This window comes from Bidens hawaiensis, unplaced genomic scaffold (assembly GCF_021521415.1).
Source record: "Bidens hawaiensis isolate Kalapana, Puna unplaced genomic scaffold, B.hawaiensis_p1.1 tig00010985_1, whole genome shotgun sequence".
Lineage (NCBI taxonomy): Eukaryota > Viridiplantae > Streptophyta > Magnoliopsida > Asterales > Asteraceae > Bidens > Bidens hawaiensis.
The window spans coordinates 99,054-122,873 of NW_027491850.1; the positions used below are offsets into that span (position 1 = coordinate 99,054).

Genomic DNA, 23,820 nt, shown 5'->3' on the forward strand with positions numbered 1-23,820 from the left:
TGACAACATACGTTCACACCAACGAACAATTGTTATAAAAAACTAGGGTCGAAAAATGTTCACCTTTTATTCTTTATATTTTTAATGGTATATTTGGTCGACTATTTATACAAATTTTGTCAGGGTATATTGTCGAAATATATATTATCATGGTCAAAATCCTATATGTTGGTGGCATTTCACTTTCGGTTTTGCTTCCTGGAAGCTAATAACTCACATGGTGGGAAGAAGTACATACAAGATTGAAAATGACCGGAAAATAATATTATCATTATTATAATGTTCTGCTTTATTGATGCATACATTCAAGTCACATATAATTTGATTTTATAGAAGTTAACAAAAGTAAAAATCATATAAAATAACACGCCTAATTATTATGAATGAAAAAGTCTATTAATTAACTTAGTTTGTCAATATAAAAGTTCCTGAACTTATATAAGGCTGTGTTGAGAAATAAAGTAGAGTATCATAATGCGTCGCAAAGCGTTAACGGGACCCCTTGTCGTGTCACATAGTGCTGACTGGACCCCTTGTCGTCTACGTCACCGTTGAATTCATTCAGTTGTCGTTCGCGCCGCTGAATTCATCCATTCGTGAGCGAAACCATCAATTTTTCTCCATTTGCATGGTTGAGCCGGTTGAATTCATCCGTTCGCAACGACCGCTGAAGCATGACCGTTGTGGTGTTCGTGGTGCAGTTCGGTGCGATTTTGAGCTAAAAACCAAACCGAAAGGCAAAACTTGGGTTTTTGGATTTTTGAAACCGTTTGGTTTCGGTTTTTTCAGTTTCGATTTTTCGATTTTCATTTGGTTCGGTTGAGCTTGAAAATTTTAGGCCGAAAAGAAAATTGGCCGAAAATAATAAATTTAGGTATAACTAATTTTGTTAATTGTTAACTAATAAACTATTATACATTTGCCCAAAAGTATTTGAGTTACATATTTATTAAATTCTTATAAATTATTTAAAATAAAAAACAAAAAAATAAAAATCTATAAATTCGGTTTGGTTTTTATTACATGCAAAACTAAGCAGTTCGGTTTTTACAAAGACATAAAAGCAAACCATCTGTTTTTGTTTCGATTCAGTTTTTTTTTGTTTGGGTTTTTTGATTTTTTCAGTTTCGAATTAGTTTTTTCGGTTTCTTACACACGAAACAGATGGCTAATTCATCCCTCAATTCATCTGTTCGCCAAAGGAGAGACTAAAATAAAATGCACATACCTATGAAAAAAATAGTTTTTTTTAACCTAGCTTTGATTAAAACTGTTGAAATTTGATGAATTGATTGATGTCCACATTCAGCCAAAAAAATCTACATTGTCTTACTTAATTGGACCAATTTAAAAGGTAACAACTTGTGATAAAATCATAAGATTTTTTTTTTCTTTTTCTTTTTTGCACGGGGGTGGGGGGTGGGGGATGGTGGTTTAAAAGAGGTTGTAAAAGTGATATGGCATGGTAACAGAACATTAACACTGTGCCCGGGTAGAAAAGAGGGAGATGGTAGTGTCGTATGGCCCTTTAACAATTAGGAAATGGTAAGGCTCAAATATTTTAACAAGGAAATTCTTAGGCTTTAACACGGTAACAGATGTTAGAGAGATATGTTAGTTGTAGTCTCACTGGCTACGTGGTAATAACATAACACTTTAACTTGAGATTTAAATTCTATCCACAACAACCGGCCAAAATACGTGTACATGTATAAGTTTAGAAATTTAGTACATATGATACTTGTGTTGATGAAATTTTGTATCTATTTATAAGTTTAGAAATTTTAATATATTAAAACAAGGTTAAAGTACTTAATAATGTAAAATAAGATTAAACATTTTAGTTTTTATATTATTAACCTGTTATTATATATATATTTATATATAGCAATTAACAAGTTTGGTGTCGTTAAGTCTCGATTGGGCCACTTTGCGGCACCGTATTTGTCCTTGTCAATTTTTTTTATTCCAATACCGTAACGAACAGAATAGAAACCGACTAAATTCGCGTAGACTCACAGTCTCAACGCCTGGGACCAACAATGCTCGGGAATTTACCAGCGTCCGAGCTTACCAACCGTCGTCACCCCGTTGGTCCATCTCAACTTTTATATTTTTTTTCGTTTTTTAGCTCCGGTACCATAATGAAAGTACCGAAACAGACTTAACTCATGTCGACTTACCGCCGCAACATCCGGGACCTGTAGGTCCTTATACCGGATCTTACAACAAGTTCTTGGATCAATCTTTGTAGGATAGCAGAAATCACCTGCAAACGACCAAGATCTCAGATCTTATTATGTGTTTGTGTTATTTACTAAAGATGGTGAGGAGCGGATGAAAAGATAAGGTAGAGAGAGAGTTTGAATTTCCAAAAGTTAGTTTGCATTTCTTTATTCCAATTAGGCCCAGCATGAGCTTTGTTTACAGGCCTTTAGGCTCAAATATACATAAAAGACCAAATGAAATAAAATACAAACAATAATTAGCTAACAAATTCAAAATACGTATAGCATCGAAATGGACTCTATAGGACCCGCAACGCTTACCACCGTCAAGGGGTTTACCAACCAAATAACCGTCGAATATATTTTTTGTTTATATGTTACTTTGAAAACTTTATTTTTTAGGTTTTAACGCTTTGGTTTTATCAACGGTGTCTATACGTAACAAGCGCAACTGATAATGTTTGAATTCGCGTCGACTCACCACCTCAACATCCGAGACCGACAACACTTGGATTTATCAACGTCCGTGTTTTACCGACCTGCCTCTGCGTAAAACACTAGTTTTAAATAAACCTGAGATATGCAAAATCGAAAGATAATTAAAGTATCGTTTGGTATGCAGCAATGACATGAGGAATGGAATGATTCATTGCGTGAAAATGAAAAAAGTGATGTTTGGTTGCTCAAAGGAATGAAATCATCTATTACACGTGAAATCCAATTCCATCAAAACCATTCTTTCTCACCCCCTTCTTTTTTTTTTTCATTTTATTCCACATTCACCTTACTTTCTCAACAGCACCACCGCTTAACAACAACAACCAACGCCACTACCATCGCCACTGCCACCACCACCTGACCGCCACCACCAACACCGTCACCGCCGCCACCACCAGTGCGACCACCACCACCGTCGTCGCCGCCACCACCACCACCACCTTACAACCAGCGTTACCACCGCCACCATCGTTGCGGTAACCACCACAACCATTGTTATCGCCTTCGCTTGGCCATCACTGCCACCACCATTGTCGTTGCCTGATCGCCACCACTGTTGCTGCCACCCTACCATCACCATCAATACCAATACTACCATCGCTTGACCAACGCCACCACCACCGCCACCAACCATCGCCCCTGCCACCTGACCGCCACCACCACCACCACCACCACCACCGTCGCCACCACCATTTTCATCACCATAGCTACCACCACCTTCACCAATGTAGTTTTTTTTTTTGGTAAAAAAAAATTTATTTTGAGATGGGAGTGTTTTTTTTTTATTTCTATTTCATTCCTACAATTTTTTTGGATACCAACAAACATAAGGTAAGAATTCATTTCATTCCTATAGGTTAACCAAACCAGACAAAGAAATAGTAATTATCTATTTCATTTCCTTATCCATTCCATTCACTCCCATTTCATTCCTCTTTCATTCTATTACCTTCAACCAAACATACTCTAAAACTTTTATATTTGTATTTGTTTATTACATGTCAAATAATATATAGTAATGTTCGGGACCGTCGGGCCCAATTTATAATAAAAAGGGTATAAATGTTTGGTTAAACCACTTTTTGGAATGAAGCATTCGGAGGTATGTTACCAAACCCACATATACCCAAGTACCCAAGGAATCCATACTCTCTCCCCTCAAGACAACAATTCTCTAGAGATGTGTGTCGGTAAACTACAAATATTGTTGGTTTTTTATTATTACATCTTATATATCTAGTATTTTTAAATTAAATTCATTATTCAATAATATTGATGGATGTTGTACGTACATCTTTTGCAAATAAGTTATTAGACAACATTCCGGAAAGAAGTTAAGTTTCTTTAAATGAAAATGAAAATAATATTTTTTTGTTTAAAAATAATTAATTTTTTGCATATTAATGTTAATCACTCCCTATATAGATTTATCTTCAATAACATTTTTCTTCAAACAATATATTTTATAAGCAACCGACACCCGCCAAAAGGAAGCCTCTACAATCCGGACGACAACCCACACCACAACAGCAGCAACCTACATGAAAATAAACTTACACAAATTCGACCAAATTGTGTACTTTTAGATCTATTTCTAAACCAAAATGATGATAGTTTCTTGTAAGCATTATAATTAAATTAGACAAAGCAACCTTTAGACGAATTGGCTTTACATAAAATAAGCACATTGTTAGCACAACTCTAAGGCCTATTTGAATTCATCATGGTTTAAAGTAACCATTAGTTTAAGTTAGGACTAGTAACTAATTATGACAAGATCAGATTATTTCAAATAGTGAGATAAGAACTTAAATGGGTTTGGGTTTTAGAGAAAATGTTTGTGTTATTAGCAGTTTGACACATTTTTTACGCCATTAAAAGTAAACAAGTTGGATGCATAGCACGTTTAACATGTGAATTACACTTGTTAAACGTGCCACACGGAAAACAACATGGTCTTACACTCGTATAAATATATCTTCTTTTCACAACCCCAAAATTCTAAGAATCGTTTCAATTTCTGTTATCCTCACTGTAGGTCCTCTAAATGGATCTAAAGACTTGACTCGGATCAATCCGTGTTGTTGGTTAGCGGAAATCACCAACGACACTCGGATCTTAGTTTGTTTGGTTTATTTGCTTGAAAGAAAGAAGAAGAAGATAGAGAGAGAGAGAAATTATTTTTATTTCCAAGAGTTGTGAAAAGGGGTTGGTGTGGAGAAATGGGTAGGTGACCTTTTATAGGGTCCCAATTTCTCCAAAACTTACAAAATAAACGTACAAACTAAACGTACCGAGTACGTACTACACCGACTAAAAGTAAACTAAAACGACATATACAATCCTAAAAACAATATAGAATATTGACCCTACAATCTCCTTCTAGGATTGAGTATGTCGAGGAACCTTACTATAATGACACTAACAATAAATATGAAGTACCAAGTTCCTTGTAATCAACTTGCAAAACCTTTATACTATCATAAGAAAGAAGATGCTAAAGACTTGCAAAACCTAAACACTATAAAAGGCAAGCGACGTGCTGGGCGAATAGTGCACATGCAACCACTTCTAGTCCATTTCACGTGCATCTTGTTGCCATTTACTCCCCTGCGTGAAAACCCCTAACCTCAGCAAAGCCGAAGTAATTAAAAATGTTCAAAGCCTATTAAATAAAAGGTCTGAATTTGTTTGTAAGTTATTAAATGTCTTAAGGTATTGAGAGTGTGTTCACAAGAACCAGCATTTGGTGAAATGCAAGATATCATTGTGGTCCTTGTAGGAGTATATATTGTATAGTGCAGCTAAACGAAGATGCCAATTCCTAATAACTACAACTATTGAATTTCGACTTAATATGACAAGCCTTACAACATGGCAAGTGAGAAAAGTGTGAAGGAAAATGTTTAGAAGTTATAAAACTTAATCTGAGAGTGGGCTATTGGCCTTATTAATTTTAGGTTGAAGCCTTTCTCCGTTTTAAAAAATATAAATATTTATCATATTTTTTATGCATATTCATAATTATAATTTTTATATTTAACATATATGTCATTTAAATTACTTTATCACAATTCTTTGTATAGTAATAACTAAAGTTATACAAATATATAGTATATTAAGTAAAATTATATAAATAACTGGTTTGTATGGACTTGCGAGCGTACTCAAGCTCAATAAGTGAAGCTCAGTCTTAGGTCCGTTTATTAAATGAACTTGTTTTTAGGCTTGGTCTTGGGCCTGTTTTTTAGGCTTGAGTTCATTTAAGCTCGACTTGATTCAAGCAACTTTTTAAAAATTTGGTCATAAATAGCTAATAGAACATTATGAAATGTTTACCCTCCTAATAAAACTTATGATTCATTCAATTTGAAGCAACAATTTTAATGTGGAAATTAGTTCAATTTTTAATTTTGTTTGGTAGGTCTAGAATCACCCCTATGAGACCATGACATCGACCGTTGCTAAAAATGAAATATAACCAAAAGGTGACTACAAAGTATAAGTATCATGTGCATACACGTTGAGCCATTCACGCACGTGCAACACATGCCCAAATTAGTGTTTAGGTTCTTCACTTCTTCATATGTATGATTGCGAATTTGAATATGATACTGAATTTGAATTAGTTTGTGGCTTGAATTTTTTTTAAAAGTGTAGATCCTCTAGATGGATCTCAAGACTTGACTCGGATTAATCCGTGTGGTTGGTTAGCGGAAATCACCAACGACACTCGGATCTCGGATCTTAGTTTGTTATTACAAAAGAGAGAAAATGAGAGGAGGGGTTTTGGAGAGAGAGAAACTTTATTTTCTTGAAGTAGTGAAGAGTTGTTGTGGGGAAATGGGTTAAGTGGCCTTTATATAGGGTCCCCACATGATGCAACAGTCTCCATTGCAGGACCTTGATTGTCTTCTTCTGAGGGAGGTGTGGGGACAGATTCTATCACACTTGGTTCTGCAGGAGGCAGATCTGCTTGATCGACTTGAACACTTGGTTCCATCACACTTGGTTCACGTTTAGAGGGAGCTCCTGCTTAGAGGGGGCCGGATATTTAAAATTTTTAAAACTTTGAGAAATTGATCCGACCATTGGAAAATGATAAGAAATTATCTCTAACGATTCTAGCACATGAAAAGAGTAGATCAAAAGCCAACAAGATCATTGCTTGATGTATAGATAGGCTTGACAAATGAGTAAGTGTCATAGTGATATAAACTTAAATATATGCCTATGCTAGTGGTTACACGTTATGAAGCGGTTGCCGACTCCAACTAAAGTCATATTAATGAAGGCTGAAATGCAATTAAACATGTCATACCCAAGCATCTCTTTACCTTATCACAGTTGTCTTATGAAAAATTAGTGTCATTTTTAATTTTTATTGAGTCAAGAAAAGAGTCAAGTAAAGCGTCAAGAAAAGCAAGAAAAAGAAAAACAAAAGAGTCAGAAAAGAAAAATCAAGAAAAAGAGTCAGAAAAAGAGTTAGTTCTAGGAATTTTAACTTCTGCGTTATTTCTTCATTTATTTTGATTCAAGCCTTAGACTTTCTCCTGCGCGATAATATTGTATTATCCGACCTGATCGTTAAGGCCCTGAATCTTTTGCTTTGTTTTATTTTCTTTCTTTTGTTCAAGCCTTGGACTTTCTCTGCGCGATAATATAGTATTATCCGACCTGATTGTTATGGCCTGAACTTCTGCTTTATTTTAATCTTTCTAGATCGAGTTAAGTGTACAAAGTTTCAAGTGCACAAAGTCAAAGTGTCAAGTGTGTTAATAAGATTACTGTGATCAACTAAGAAATGTTTAAGTCAAGTTGAGGTGACATATGAAAGCAAATTAAGCCCGAGGTATGATGGAGTCTGTAATTTGTCGGATTAAATGGGGACCACACGAGCATTGTGCCTAATTGTACCTTAACGTATCATGTTGACATCAAAATACTTGTTAAGTTTAAAGTGGACAAATTATATCTACAATCGACTTTGGGTTCTTGGCATAATAATGTCCAAAGAGAAGTGTGATCTAGAACGTTAACAGATAATGTGATTCCATGTTGTGATCTTTCTCAGAAAAATAATTTAGTAAACGTTTAAAGTAAATATTTTTTATATATAATATTAATTTCATCTTTAGTCCTATCTTATTTTTGTTTTAATTTTTATTTCAACTTCAAAATATTATGTATATATTTTCGTAATATTAAAATATATGAAAATGTCAAAAAGATTTTAAGTTTTTATTATGTTCGTACATATTTTATTAAACCTTGTTTTAATTCAAAATCATGTGTTTTGTTATCAAGGTCGTTCATGCAATGTTTGTTGGAAACCTGGGACTTAAACAAATCATTTACAAGTTGAGAGATTGAAAATAAAATTTCAGGTTATTCTGCAAACACTTCAAACCAAGAGCTTGTTTTGAAAAGGAAAATTCTTCTTTGACCCTTGAGAGGGTCTGTGAACGAATCTTATTCGTTCTAAGTTTTGTGTAGGTGTAGATGGGCAGGTAGATCAAGATCAAGTCTGCTTGGAGTTGCAGATGCTAAAGTGCTTAAAAGAAGACGAGAACGTGAGAGTTGGTGGTTGAACCTAAAGATGAACTGATTGTGTCTGAAGACAAGGAATGAAACCAGCCGGCTCAAGAAAGTCAACAAAAGAAAATTAGATGTCGAGCCTCCCGCATCTGATGTTTCTAAAATTTGCTGTTGCCGATCCTTCCCAGAAAATAAGATTGAAATTCAAGTCTATAAGACTGGAAAATAAAGAACTGTTCAAGATCCAATCTGGTTCAAGATCCTGGATCAAGACAAGTACTAAGTTTCAAGAAATAAAGACGAAGCAAAGAACTTGACGAAGATTCCTCGACATACTCAATCCCAGAGGGAGATTGTAGGGCCAATATTCTATATTATTTTTAGGATTGTATATGTGTTTTAGTTTGCTTTTAGTCGGTGGAGTACGTACTCGGTACGTTTATTTTGTAAGTTTATTGTGTAAACTTTGGAGAAATGGGGACCCTATATAAAGGCCACTTAACCCATTTCCCCACAACAACTCTTCACTACTTCAATAAAATAAAGTTTCTCTCTCTCCAAAACCTCTCCTCTCATTTTCTTTCTTTTGTAATAACAAACTAAGATCTGAGATCCGAGTGTCGTTGGTGATTTCCGCTAACCAACAACTCGGATTGATCCGAGTCAAGTCTTGAGATCCATCTAGAGGACCTACACTTTTAAAAAAATTCAAGCCACAAACTAATTCAAATTCAGTATCATATTCAAATTCGCAATCATACATATGAAGAAGTGAAGAACCTAAACACTAATTTGGGCATGTGTTGCACGTGCGTGAATGGCTCAACGTGTGTGCACATGATACTTATACTTTGTAGTCACCTTTTGGTTATATTTCATTTTTAGCAACGGTCGATGTCATGGTCTCATAGGGGTGATTCTAGACCTACCAAACAAAATTAAAAATTGAACTAATTTCCACATTAAAATTGTTGCTTCAAATTGAATGAATCAGTTTAAGTTTGATTAGGAGGGTAAACATTTCATAATGTTCTATCAGCTATTTAAGACCAAATTGTTAAAAAGTTGCTTGAATCAAGTCGAGCTTAAATGAACTCAAGCCTAAAAAACAGGCCCAAGACCAAGCCTAAAAACAAGTTCATTTTATAAATGGACCTAAGACTGAGCTTCACTTATTGAGCTTGAGTACGCTCGCAAGTCCATACAAACCAGTTATTTATATAATTTTACTTAATATACTATATATTTGTATAACTTTAGTTATTACTACAAAGAATTGTGATAAAGTAATTTAAATGACATATATGTTAAATATAAAAATTATAATTATGAATATGCATAAAAAATATGATAAATGTTTATATTTTATAAAACAGAGAAAGGCTTCAATCTAAATTTAATAAGGCCTATAGCCCACTCTCAGATTAAGTTTCATAACTTCTAAACATTTTCATTCACACTTTTTTCACTTGCCATGTTGTAAGGCTTGTCATATTAAGTCGAAATTCAATAGTTGTAGTTATTAGGAATTGGCATCTTCGTTTAGCTGCACTATACAATATATACTCCTACAAGGACCGCAATGATATCTTGCATTTCACCAAATGCTGGTTCTTGTGAACACACTCTCAATACCTTAAGACATTTAATAACTTACAAACAAATTCATACCTAAATTCATTGTTTTTGACAATTTTTTCTTCTTTCAACTCAAAATTTTCGACCCTAGATGACAAAACTGAGAAAACTAAAACAAACAGTTTTCAAAATTCAATAACTAACATTTCGGTCTTTGGTAAAATGGCTATGATACGATCCTATTATATTATTAAGTTTGTTATTATTATTTTAGGTTTATCTTTTTATTTAGTTTCCTTATTATAGTCAAATTATGTTTTTTTATTATTTATCTTTTTCTATTTTTATGATTTTGTTTTTCTATATATTGTAATCTCGTTTAAGAAAAAAAATATGAAATAATTATTATTTTGGGTTTATCTATATGATCCAACTAAACATAACTAAAACCAAACCTCCCACACACCTTGCCTCAACAAAGCCCACACCAACAATGCCCTATGACAAAAGGAAAACTCATACACCACCAAGCAAAACAAACACGAGTTATGCTCCAACAAAGGATTCAACAACAAAACTCCCGAATGAACCAAATCTAGGTACACCCGCACCGTATTTTACTGCTCATATAATATACAAATTATATGGTTTGTTTTAATTAACAAAAAACAATTTTTTGGTTCTCAGCAACACCCACATCCACCATCAACACAACCAAACTACAATTAAAGATTGGATGTCCTATCATTTTACAAAGAAACATTGACATATCAAATAGCCTATGTAATAGAACAAGGCTCATCTGCAAAGCGTTCGGGCATAACGTCGTTGTCGCTGACATGGCTAGCGGGGAACACCAAGAAAAAACAGTCTTTCTACCAAGGATCCCAGGCACCATATTGAAACATGAGATGTGACCCATACGATTGCTTTTAAAATAATAATCGTTCATTCAACTTATATTAAATGACTTGTGTTGCTATGTTAGGTTGATGCACTTTTATGTTATTATTATATTATTTAAGGACAAAATTGGAATATAATATCCAAAACCTTCTTTTTTCCTTCTCTTTTGAACTACCAAATTAGCTTATACTAATGTACTAATTTACACCCTTCAATGTTAATCATAATAAGCTTATATTATATATTGTTCTTCACATGTTTTTATAGCGCAAATCATTAATTTACACCACTTTGTAAACCATATGAGAACGATACCATCTTATTTTTCAAACTACTTATATTTTTTAACGTCAGTCAAAACCAATCTTTATTATAAATCCACAAGAATACATCATACAACCAACTCGGAAACACTAACATGTTCAGGAGGCCATACTCCTATACAACAAAACGAACCCAATACGCCCACCAGACCGAAAACAACCATGATTTATGTTTCATTTTCAAAACTTTTCTGGTTGAAATATTTTCATCACTTCATCAAAGTTCCACCCACTACTCCAGTAGTTCACCCTACGTGAATTAACTATACTTATGAACTATAACAATTAATGAAGAATATATCCAATTAACACCCCATTCAACCCTACACTCAATGACAATTTCGGACCTTTACCCTCATTCTAAGAAATTATAACCACTATTAAACACATTAATTATAATTATAACTCATCAATTTATATTCCTATATATTCAATATAAAAATGAAACACACACTCCATTTACTAACAACTTAATACCTATATTGATACATGCATTCAATTACTCCATTTACTAACAACTTAATAGTTATATTGATACATGCATTCAATAACAGCTTCATATACACCAACACCCCTATATAGTCCCACTCCTCATAACCAAACTTCCCACACTTTGCTAGAAATATTTTACCTACAATTCTTCTAATCAAAGTTTTAGGATGTTAGAAACAAAAAACACTTGTGCTGCATATGAAGAAGAGAACAAGTACATCACGCAAATGCAACTTTCTCTTCTATAATGACTTACTTCTCTATATATCATGTTAAAACTACAAATACATCACAACCTTTCAGAAAAGGTATGTGGCTGGCTCGAGACCAGGAAACAAAACAAGAAACCAACCACTCGGAAAATGGTAAATCTAAAGCTCCAATACTCACATTCCTGTTACATATCTACACACACCATTTTGATTCGCATATATTTAACAAGGTACTGATGAAAAAAAAAGTACAGCACTAACAAAGCGCTATGAGAAAAGGAAATTATGTCATGCTACCCAAATCAACACAAACGTGAATTCTGCTCCAACAAAGGCTTCAACAACCAAACGTGCAAAACGACAAATCCAGGATACACTCATAACCTATTTCACTACTCATATGATTTAACTATAAATTATACTAATGGTTTCTATTTACAAAAAAAATAACATTCTTGATTCTCGGCAACACCCACACCCAACAGCAACAGACCTAATGAAGAAAACAATAACATTGCATGCATTGACCCACCACCCACACCTGTACCAGTCATACCGGTATGCCCAACTAACGACAAAATAGCCCTTCCTTCTATTTTTTAGTTGTAATAACCAACTTGTTGATCTAATTACATTCACAATGGTAAATACATGAACCGTTGGGTAATATTTTAATTCTTAACTTATTCCAAAATAGCCCTTCCTTCTCTTAAATACAATCTGGATTGTATTTTTTGTACTTATGTAATTATTTTAAAGCAATCACAGTTTCTCTTAAAAACGCACACTAACGTTGTCTTATCTGGGTCCTTTTACTAATTTCTCATACTCACTTTTCTCTCAAAATTAACGGATTTCAGAGAAAGTAATCTCTCGTCCTAACTTCCATAAAAAAATGTAATTTATTTTCACAAACTATAATGTCTTTTGTTAATCGGATCTTCTAAATTCTCTCTCTTGTTTCAACCTTTAAACTCAGAAACAACCCTTGCTTCTCTTCTCTTCTTTTGATTATTAAATAACAGTTCCAATATATACAATAACATTTCAACTCGCTATTACTAATTGCCTGTTACCATTGTTCAGAGCCGGCTACAAATAATTCTAGGAAGACAGTTGCAATGCGGGAATACTACTGTTACAAGTTTCAAATCCGTCCTACAGAAAACCTAATTCTGCTTGGGGGAAGGTTGTTGCAACAGTATGCGGTTGATATATACATCAAGATTGAGACATCTAGGTTACAATACTATGCACTAAACCAGACAAAAATAAGAGCTGAAATGTATCAAGGCATTGTCGATTGCGTAAATGGAGGTGACGTACAGCCAAATCGCATTGGTAGGCGGATTCTTCTGCCAGCCACGTTCATAGGTGGCCCTCGTGATATGCGACGACGTTTCCTGGACGCTATGGCATTAGTGCATGATGACGGTAAACCGGACTTCTTTCTGACAATGACGTGCAACCCACAGTGGCCAGAAATCTCTGAAAATTTAAAACCAGGACAACAGGCACAAGACAAACCAGATCTTGTCTCTAGAGTTTTTCGCGCAAAAGTGGAGGACCTAAAGGCCCTTTTATTTTAGCAACACATTTTGGGCGAGGTGAAAGCACACGTACATGTTATTGAGTTCCAGAAGCGTGGCTTGCCACATGCCCACTTCCTTTTGATAATGCACCCCCTCCACAAGATTCGGACTGCTGATCAGTATGATAAATTTGTTTGCGCTGAAAACCCTCAAACACACCCACAACTTCATGCGGTTGTTACCAATCACATGATACATGGTCCGTGTGGGGCCTTACGAATGAGTAGCCCGTGTATGGAAGGAGAACCAAAGAAATGCAGATTCCATTACCCTCGCCAGTTTAACAAACACACCACCCAGGGAAAAGACGCATACCCACTTTATCGAAGGCGAGACACCGGCTTAACAGTTCATGTACAGGGACAATCATCATTGGATAACAGATGGGTTGTGCCATATAACCCAAAACTCTTGATGATGTTGAATTGCCACATTAACCTCGAGATATGTTCCAGCATAAAGTCTGTCAAGTATCTGTTCAAGTATATCTATAAGGGACATAACAAACAAGTTATTGAAATAAACCCCGATAATGAAACGGCTGTTATCAACGAAATAAGAGACTTTCAAGACGCACGGTACATATCACCATCGGAGGCAATGTGGCGTATATTTTCATTCCCCCTATCATAAATAAGCCCTCCTGTATTACCATTACAGCTTCACTTGCCTAACCATCAAACAGTCACTTTCACAGAAAACGCAAATTTGACACACATTGTTGACCGGGAAAGGGACAGATACACAATGCTAACTGCTTTTTTCAAAATGAACACTTCCAACACGGCTGCACGACAACACTTGTACAAAGACTTCCCAGCTCACTATATCTAGAATAAAGCCACCCGCAAATGGAATCCTCGGTCTCAGAGACCACAAGTAGGATGCATTGTTTCTACAAGTTCTGCAGAAGGTGAAAGGTACTTCTTGCGGTTGCTTCTAACACATGTTAGAGGATAGTGTTCATTTGAAGACCTGCGAACAGTGGACAGCGTGGAACACCCTACATTTCGCAAAGCCGCTTTAGAGAGAGGGTTAATTGCAAATCATAACAGCTTATCACAGTGCATTGACGAGGCTGCCTTATTCCAGTTCCCCAGTGCCCTTCGCCGATTATTTGCCACAATTCTGGTTTTTTGTGAACCAGGGGATGTGCGCAAACTATGGCTTGACCATTACAACAACCTCTCAGAGGATCATCGTAGGCATTGTACAAATGATAGCCACATCCAAAATATCGTCCTCCAGGAGATCATGGGGTACCTAGAGTCTATGGGAAAATCAAAAGCTGACTTTGATCTACCAAACTTCACAAATGACACTAATGGGCTTGACATAACAGATCGTGAAACGATGAAAGAGTTGGATATCGTGGTTGACCCCACACACTTACAGGAGATAGGGTCGCTTAACTCTGACCAAAAGGTGGTGTATGATGAGATACTGTACCATGTTGACAATCAGATACCAGGCTTATTTTTTATAGACGGACCTGGGGGAACTGGGAAAACTTTCTTGTACAAGGCGTTGCTAGCTACTGTCCGTAGTCGTGGCCTCATTGCACTTGCAACGGCATCGTCAGGTGTTGCTGCAAATAACATGCCCGGTGGTAGGACTGCCCACTCCAGGTTCAAAATCCCACTTGACATAACTAACAACTCAACGTGCGGCTTATCAAACCAGAGTGGAACGGCTAGGTTGATCAACTCAGCCCGGTTAATCATATGGGACGAATCCTCAATGGCTAAACGTCAATCCATAGAGGCAGTTGACCGCAAAATGCAGGACATCACATCAATTAGTGCTGCGTTTGGTGGGAAATTAATAGTTATGGGTGGCGACTTTCGGCAAGTACTACCGGTTGTGAAAAGGGGGACCCGAGCACAGATTGTTGATACCAGCCTACCCATGTCACCCCTGTGGTCGGCTACTAAAAGGCGTAGTCTGTCCATAAACATGCGCGCATTAAACGATCCATGGTTCTCAGAATACCTGTTAAGAGTTGGTGATGGCAAAGAACTGTGTGTAGATGGAATGTTCATCCGAATCCCCCAGAACATGTCAATCCCCTTTACCACTCAGGAGGCATCCATTAAAGAATTGGTTAACACCATATTCCCTGACCTGCAGGCAAATGCCAGATCCACCGAGTACATGACTTCACGTGCAATATTGACTACTAAAAATGAGGATGTCGACCGCATTAATGATCATATGATTGACATATACGAAAGGGGAGGAACAAATCTACTATAGTTTTGACACGGAGGAGGATGACACCCAAAATTTATATCCAACTGAGTTCCTCAACTCCCTCATTGTTACTGGAATGCCACCTCACAAACTACGGTTAAAGCTAGGATGTCCTATCATGTTGCTAAGAAACATTGACCTATCAAATGGCCTCTGCAACGGAACATGCAAATCCTTCCAGCGTAATGTGATTGGTGCAGAGATATCTATTGGAGAATACCAAGGATAAAGAGTGTTTCTACCAAGGATCCCACTCACCGTATCTGAAAATGACATGTTCCCATTTAAACTTAAACGAACAAAGTTCCCCGTAAGACTCAGTTTCTCGATGACCATCAACAAATCACAGGGATAAACATTACCTTACGTAGGTATATACCTACTAGAATCTGTGTTCTCGCATAGCCAGTTGTACGTTGCATTGTCACGGGGCACCTCACAAGAGAACACCAAAGTTCTGATTCAACCAGCTAAGGAATTCACTGAGCCTGGTGTGTACACCTCTAATGTTGTGTATCGCGAGGTCTTACAGGAGTAACAACCTGCGTTATACACAAAACAAGTACACTCCAACATCACATTCCTAACAAACGTCCACAAACACTTATACTTATCTAACCAATCTCAATCACCTTATACTAACCATTTTTCAAATTCTTCTGTTGCTGTCTATTAAGGTGTGAGTTTAGTACACCTAAAGGCACTTTTATTGAACTTTTGCAGGTTTCTGTTTGTTTATTCTAGGTAATTGTGATATCAAGTATCAACATGTAATAACATCCATGGGGCCGAGTCCGATGGCCTTTTGCAAATAACACACTACAGAATTACTCAACCTAAATCCTTTGGAGCTTTGTTTTTGTTTAGTTTGGTTATTTACATGACCTGTTTACAGTTGCTTTATTATGGTGCATTACACTTTGTTGAAAATCCAAGACTGAAATGTAACTTATAATAATTACTATATTTTAATTTAACTTCAAAAATATTTACACTCGTAATATGAGATTGATTGACGCTAAATGTGATTCAAATTACATTTTCTTCTCTGATTATGCTTTAGTTTTGCAAGTCAATTTATTAACATATCTATTTTCAATTATATTATGAACACATAAATTTATATATCCAATTAATACCCATTGAACCATACAATGAATGACAATTTCGGTTACAAGATATATAAACACACCGTTACCATCTTTCTAACAACATCACCACACGTATTAAGCACGTATTAATTATAATAACTCATTAACAGTTATATATTTCTATATATATATGATATATATAATATAATTCTTACTACTATTGAATTAGTTACATGATGATATTGACAATTTCGGTTACAAGAAATATAAATACCCATTTATCATCCTTCTAACAAATTAACCACTCTTATTAAACACGTATATTAATTATAATAATAACTCATCAATTTATATTCCTATATCAAAAAAATGTAACACACAATCCATTAAGGTCAACAATTATTAACGGTTATTATTAATGACATTAAAGGCTCCAATGCTATAAGTATGACCGAAGTTTGCACATATGCTTCCAACCCCACAACCATTGCATCACCATCGGTACGTTTTCGTTACCTCCACTTTCCTCTACGTATTCTGTTCAGTTGAAGTTACTGACACACATATTTTAACTTCTTGGATTTTAGACCCGCCTCACTGCATTCATTGTTACTAACTTTGCAATGTTTCAGACTTACTACTGTCTTTTTTGACATTCTAACATTAGACATTCAACTTTGCAGGTACAACTACTGGCCACGAATATGGCCAACTTACCTCTAGACATCATAATCTTCTACATACAAACATGTTTGGATGCCATCGACGTTCTTAAATGTAAATCTGTGTGCAGCGTATGGCGTGACATGATATCAACACCGCAGTTTGAGGACGCTCACTACTCCCGCTTGTGCATTGCCAAAAACCAAAGAACAATATTAATACGTGACTTCAACTACTCAACTTATCCAATGAACCTGGAACACAACAGTTATGGTCCAGAGACAATAAATACCTTCCCATTCCAGAACGGCCTCGAGGATGTAGAAATACTAGCACACTTGGATGGTCTATTGTGTGTTTGCTTGAATGAAACCAGGGAAATGGTTTTGTGGAATCCAACTACTACTGCACACACCCATCTGTCAACAACTGCTGGACATGGCTACTATTCAGACAATGCATGTGCAGTGGGATTATACAAACGGCTAGCAAACGACTACAACATCATTCATATAACGCAAACACCACCTACTATTAAAGCTAGTGTCTACTCCAGGAACTCGCGGAGCTGGCAAAACATCGCCTTCCAAACTAATCCTGAATATGCAAAACGCACATTTTACATCTCACCAGGCACCTTCTGTGGGACCAACTTATACTTCACTATTTGCGAGTGTTGGGTTGTTGGTAGGAATGTTGTAATTGCCTTTGACACCCTCACAAAGGCCATTACTGAATTGCCCTTCCCTCTTGTCTCATCATCTGGCATCTTCCAAGGACTTCTAGCAAACGTCCAGAACACCATCCAAATGGTCCTTACAACTGGTATGCAGAATATGTCCCTCGGAATATGGGCCCTTCAGGAAGGACAATGGGTTAGCATGTTTTCAGTCCCTCCAATACCACCAATTTCGTTTTCAGTGTGGCTACACATCACACACTACATGACAAAAGGAAATTGGTTTGTTATAAGTGGGACAAATAAACTCTATGAAATAACAATCGACAACAATACCTTCGAATGCTTCTACCCAGTCAGTTGGTTTCGTGGGCATCGAGGCATGGTCTACGTGGAGAGTATTGTCTCCCCAAGTTTTTAAAGAGCTAAAACACAAGTTATGTGTATTGTTGGTTTTAAAATAATATCATTTGTGGAGGTTATTATTACTAATAATTAATAAATTACCCGTCTTACTATGGTAATTACTAATAACTATATGTGGAGTGTTGCACTACTTATTTGCAATATAATAAGGTTGTGATGATTAAAATGCAAGGTCATATCATGGTCAGGAATGATCTTACTTTCTTCTACTTGTAACAATTATCTTGAATTAGGCTTTGTATTACAGCACCAACAGAGTTATTATCATCTTCATGATAGTTTACTTAGTTATTATCATCTTCATGATAGTTTACTTATTGTTGATATACCAACTTACTTTTCAAACTAATTGTTTGTTAACATCAAACAAAAGCAATATTTATTAACAAGAATACATCAGACAACCAACAGCCAGGTCGGCCCAGTAAGCTACTAAACTCAACTGGGAAACACAAACATGTGCAGCAGGCCCCACCTTTATACAACAAAACGAACCCAATATGCCCATATGACTGAAACCAACCATTATTTATGTTTCATTTTCAAAACCAGCAGTCAGCCTAGTAAGCTACTAGCCCAACTCGAAAACCCAACATCTGCAGCTGCCCACACCTTTATATAACAAACAAACCAACTTCACCCACGAGACCGAAAACACCCATGATTTATGTTTCATTTTCAAAGCCAGCAGCCCTCACCTGTATACAACAAAACGAACCCAATACGCCCACGTGACCGAAAACAATCATAATTTATGTTTCATTTTCAAACCCTTTCTGGTTGAACTATTTTCATCACTTCATCAAAGTCCCACCCACTACTTCAGTAGTTCACCCTACGTGAATTAACTATACTTAAATCATAATTAATGGAGCATGTATCCAATTAACACCCTTTGGACCTATACCCTCATTCTAAGAAAATATAATCACTATTAAACACATATATATTAATTATAAATAATAATAACTCATCAATTTATATTCCTATATATTCAATACAAATGAAACCCACACTCCATTTACTCACAACTTAATACATATATTGATACATGAATTCAATGAGACACTTTCATATTCACCAGCACCCCCAACATAGTCCCACTCCTCATAACCAAACTTCTCACACTTTGCTACAAATATTCTGTCTACAATTCTTCTTACATGTAACTTATCAATTGAATGTTATTAACAACCTCCCAACACACATCATTGTGCAATCAAAATCACCAATCAATTATGTTACAATAAAACCATGCAATTCATAGCCGTTACAACATTTCTCCTATAATAATCATGAGGAAACCTTCCAGTCATACGTTCCAACCCCACACAAGTAGGTATGCTTTCATTCCATCCTCTTTTCTCTATGCATACTCTTTTTATCCTTTAGCTATGTTATTTGTATAGTTCTACTACTTCATAGATACTATCCTCACTTGCTTACTACTTATTTCTACGAGTTACTAAGTTAGCATTAGTGATAAATCTTGAATTCCAAAACACATATGTTAGTTACCTTCAAATGACTACCACCTGTTTTGTGTAGGATTTATTTAGGTTTAACTAATTGAAAGAAACTGCAGCTGTTGTAATGATAAGATTTAATTACTTATATGTTATTATGTGTTTGAATTCGAGTTGCTTCATATGTTAGAACTGAAGGAGAAAATCACAATATATCTCAATATCTCACTGTTATAATTTGATGACACCACACCACTTTTTAACTTCATGAAACATACACCTGTTGTAGCAATGCTTCTTGTTGTTAAGTACTCTAAACTTATGGTAAACTTTTAGCATATTTGGTAAAGGACTTTAGAGACCATATTATGATAAATATATATCTATACACGTATTCAAACTTTGGTTCTATGTTAATAATATTCATTGTTGTTTTGTATTCTATATTGTTTCACACAGGCTTTTTAACATACAACACCTTTTGATGTAGATCCAAATCCCCATGGAAGGCATGCGTAAAAGTGCAAAAACATGTACCAAACATACGTACAGACCCCGTCCGACTTCGATTAAAAATGTCCATATAAGGATATACTGGTGTACAACATATTCATAAGGCTCCAACCTAAGTGTGTAGCCCAATGTAAGACCGTATGCAAACGATGGCGTTCATTACTTTCAAAAAATTTTTTTATCACATCCCATTCTCGCTACTTCCAAAGAAGTTACAACCAAAAAATTATAGTGCTCAAACCGTGGTGCACCACAATCTACTCCCTTACTTCAGCATTCCCGGATCCTATGTCCAATATTGTCGTCTCACTACCGACGAGGCATATCCTCAAGAAGTCAACATTCTTACAACTCTTAATGGCCTCATATGTTTATCTTGTCGCAATACTAATAAGTTGGTCATATGGAACCCATTAACAAACGCATTTTAAACTCTACCTACCACAACCACCAGAGGCATTTTCAATACACAATCTAACACTGTGGGATTCTACTTACAACATCCAAATGCATATGCCCTCTTACATGTAAAGCGTGACCCCGCGATATCACAAAATTATACAAGTACTCTCCAAGATCAGGGTTCTGGAAAAAAGTTGGCACCCTAAACGAATACTATCTGGGAACAAAGGACCATCAATGGAAAACTGGAACATTCAACAACGGAGTTTTGTACTTTGTTGTGGAACCCGAAAATTTAACACAACGTGTTCTGTTGTTGGCTTTTGATGCTCACACAAAGAAACTCAATAACACAACCTTCCCAAAACTTCCAACAACACCCACAGATGCTCATTTGCTTATCATTCACAATGACCTCCACATGTTTGTTACTCACGGTTTCCCGTACTGGACCATAGATTTATGGAAGATGACATCACATGCATGGACAAGGGTATGGGTATTCCCTCCAATAAGGCCTATGCTAACAGGGGTGACCATAACATTCATCACCACAACCGGCAAGTTTATGGCTGTATTAGATGATGGATTTACAAATGAGATAGACACGACTAAGGACGGCGACGACTCGTACTATTCTTTGCCATACTATAAAGGAAAACAAGCCATTATTTATACAGAGACTCTAGCAACCCCATAATGATTTTGTTTCCATACAAACTTTCACTTTCTACCTTTTATCCCCATTATTATATATATATTATTATATAATAATAATAATCATGTAAGCTTAGAATTTTGTGTTCTTTATGTTTTACTTGGTTTAATGAACTATAAATTTTGTTGTTTGTCCCTTGATGTCCCAACCTATTTGTATACATATATGTCTTCTATATACTACCATTGTTAACGACATACTTAACTTTCTCTCTCCTCAATTGATTTTGTCGTCTTCTATTATATGGTTACAGTGTTTCCTAATCTAATCTTTCTTCGGTTTTGGTTGTTTATAAAATTGAATTGTTCTGCAATCAACCAATCGACCGTTATTAATCATGGTACAATAAAAGCGTGCCATTCATCTCCATGTTCCAATCAATTAAATGTTATATTGAACACCTATTCAATATTATTACTTGCCATGACGAGCCGTTACAAATTTTCTCCTATAATACTATGACTAAAGGTTCCAGTCATAGGTTCCAACACCACAAAAGCAGGTATGTTTTCATTCAGATTGCAGACCTTCAGACCACATCTTCAGTTGCAGACATGAAATCAGATGAAATCAGATTGCAGACAGTTTTTGTCTTCACAAACAAACAGCACCTTAGTGTTCATTGTACTTTGCATCGAATTAGGTAGGTTTGGTACGGGTAATATAATAGAATAAAATAAAGGATTCTTTATGACAGATTAACTACTGTTGGTATTTTTATATTATGAATTTTTGTTATGAGAAACTCATAATCCAACTAATAATGTGTCCTGTCACCTAATATGGAATTTACATGTTACATCCTTGTTATTAACTTGATGATTATCAGTATTTGATACTCTGTTTGTTATCCTACTTAGATATATCGATTAAAGGCTCCACAAACGCCTCCCACCTCGTGTTTGCGATGTCTCCTGACGCGGTTGTTCTTGAGATACTCACAAGACTACCAGCAAAAGTCGTTGGGCGGTTTAAGGTTGTATGCAAGGAATGGTGCGGCTTACTATCAACCCAAAATTTTGAAAAACTCCATTTGTATCGATCATTTCTTCGGAGTAACCAAAAAACACTTGTCATCCATCGCCTCATTGGAACTATTCATCCAATTGACTTCACAAACGGTGAATACGGCCCAGGGAAACCCATCACATGCCCATTCTACCCAGATATTACATGCATCTCCATCCTCTCACACATGGATGGCCTATTATGTGCTTGGGTACATGATACACAAGAAATTTTCTTATGGAATCCTACCACTACTGCCTACAAGACATTATCAAACTTTATTAGCCGAGGCATATTTGTAGACTCCACAGATACAGTTGCTTTCTTCAGGGACCATTTGAACGACTACAAAGTCATCCACGTGATCCGAAAATCAAATGCCTTCGAAGCCCATGTATACTCTCGTTTACTAGCATCTTGGACGGAAACACCATTCCCAGCAAAAGTAGAGTACCTAGACCGCAAATTCTGTTGGTCCATTGGGACTCAATGTGGTAGAACCGTGTACTACACAATTACCCAACCCTTGATACAAGGTAAAAATGTTATCATTTCATTCGATTACTTCACTGGCCATGTGATAGAGCTACAATTCCCACAAGTTCAAACAAATGGTGTTCTTGAAACCAAAATGCTTACTATTAAAAATGATCTTTACATGATTGTTACAAATGGTCTACAAAATCGGACACTCCAGCTATGGATCCTAAGACAAGACCATTGGATCAATCTCTTCACCCCTCCTCCCATTCCTCCTATACCAGAGCGTTTATGGTGCTCAATTACACACTACGTGACAAATGGGAAATGGTTTGTCATGAGTAACTCACGGACACTTTATGAAATCGCTACTGATATGAGGCCCCTTGAATATTTCCACAGCGTCAACTCACTTCATGGCGGTGTAGGTGCTGTGTACTTGGAAACCGTTGTTGCACCAGCTATATGATGTCACTTTCTTTCCATTTTAATATACGCAGTTACCGAAATAAACCATTTTTACTATCTCCCACTTACTACCTGTTTCTACAACAACTTGATGATTCGTTTGTTTGGATGCTTGATTATTGATGTCTTATTATTATTACTATCTTTAATAGGTCAAACTCAAAAACTAACTTTCCTCTCTCCCTATTTATTTCTTTTTTTACTTGCTTCACCCGACTTAAACCAACATCGTAAAAGAACCATTTTAAGTGTCTTACCCTTACTACCTCCTTTTAAAATAAATGTA

General features: G+C 35.9%; 3 protein-coding genes across 3 annotated transcripts; all 3 read left to right on the plus strand.

Moving 5' to 3' along the window:
• The first annotated feature begins 13,451 nt into the window (after positions 1 to 13,451).
• Positions 13,452 to 15,623, plus strand: LOC143536921 (uncharacterized). Its single transcript, XM_077030801.1, has 2 exons — positions 13,452 to 13,974; positions 14,515 to 15,623. The coding sequence occupies exons 1-2, from the start codon at positions 13,452 to 13,454 to the stop codon at positions 15,621 to 15,623; spliced, it is 1,632 nt and encodes a 543-aa protein (XP_076886916.1).
• A 1,792-nt stretch (positions 15,624 to 17,415) lies between these two features.
• Positions 17,416 to 18,474, plus strand: LOC143536922 (F-box/kelch-repeat protein At3g23880-like). Its single transcript, XM_077030802.1, has one exon. It carries the CDS (start codon positions 17,416 to 17,418, stop codon positions 18,472 to 18,474), a length of 1,059 nt encoding a protein of 352 aa, XP_076886917.1.
• A 4,011-nt stretch (positions 18,475 to 22,485) lies between these two features.
• LOC143536923 (putative F-box protein At3g16210) lies at positions 22,486 to 23,535 on the plus strand. The gene has a single exon (XM_077030803.1). It carries the CDS (start codon positions 22,486 to 22,488, stop codon positions 23,533 to 23,535), a length of 1,050 nt encoding a protein of 349 aa, XP_076886918.1.
• The last annotated feature ends 285 nt before the right edge of the window (positions 23,536 to 23,820 follow it).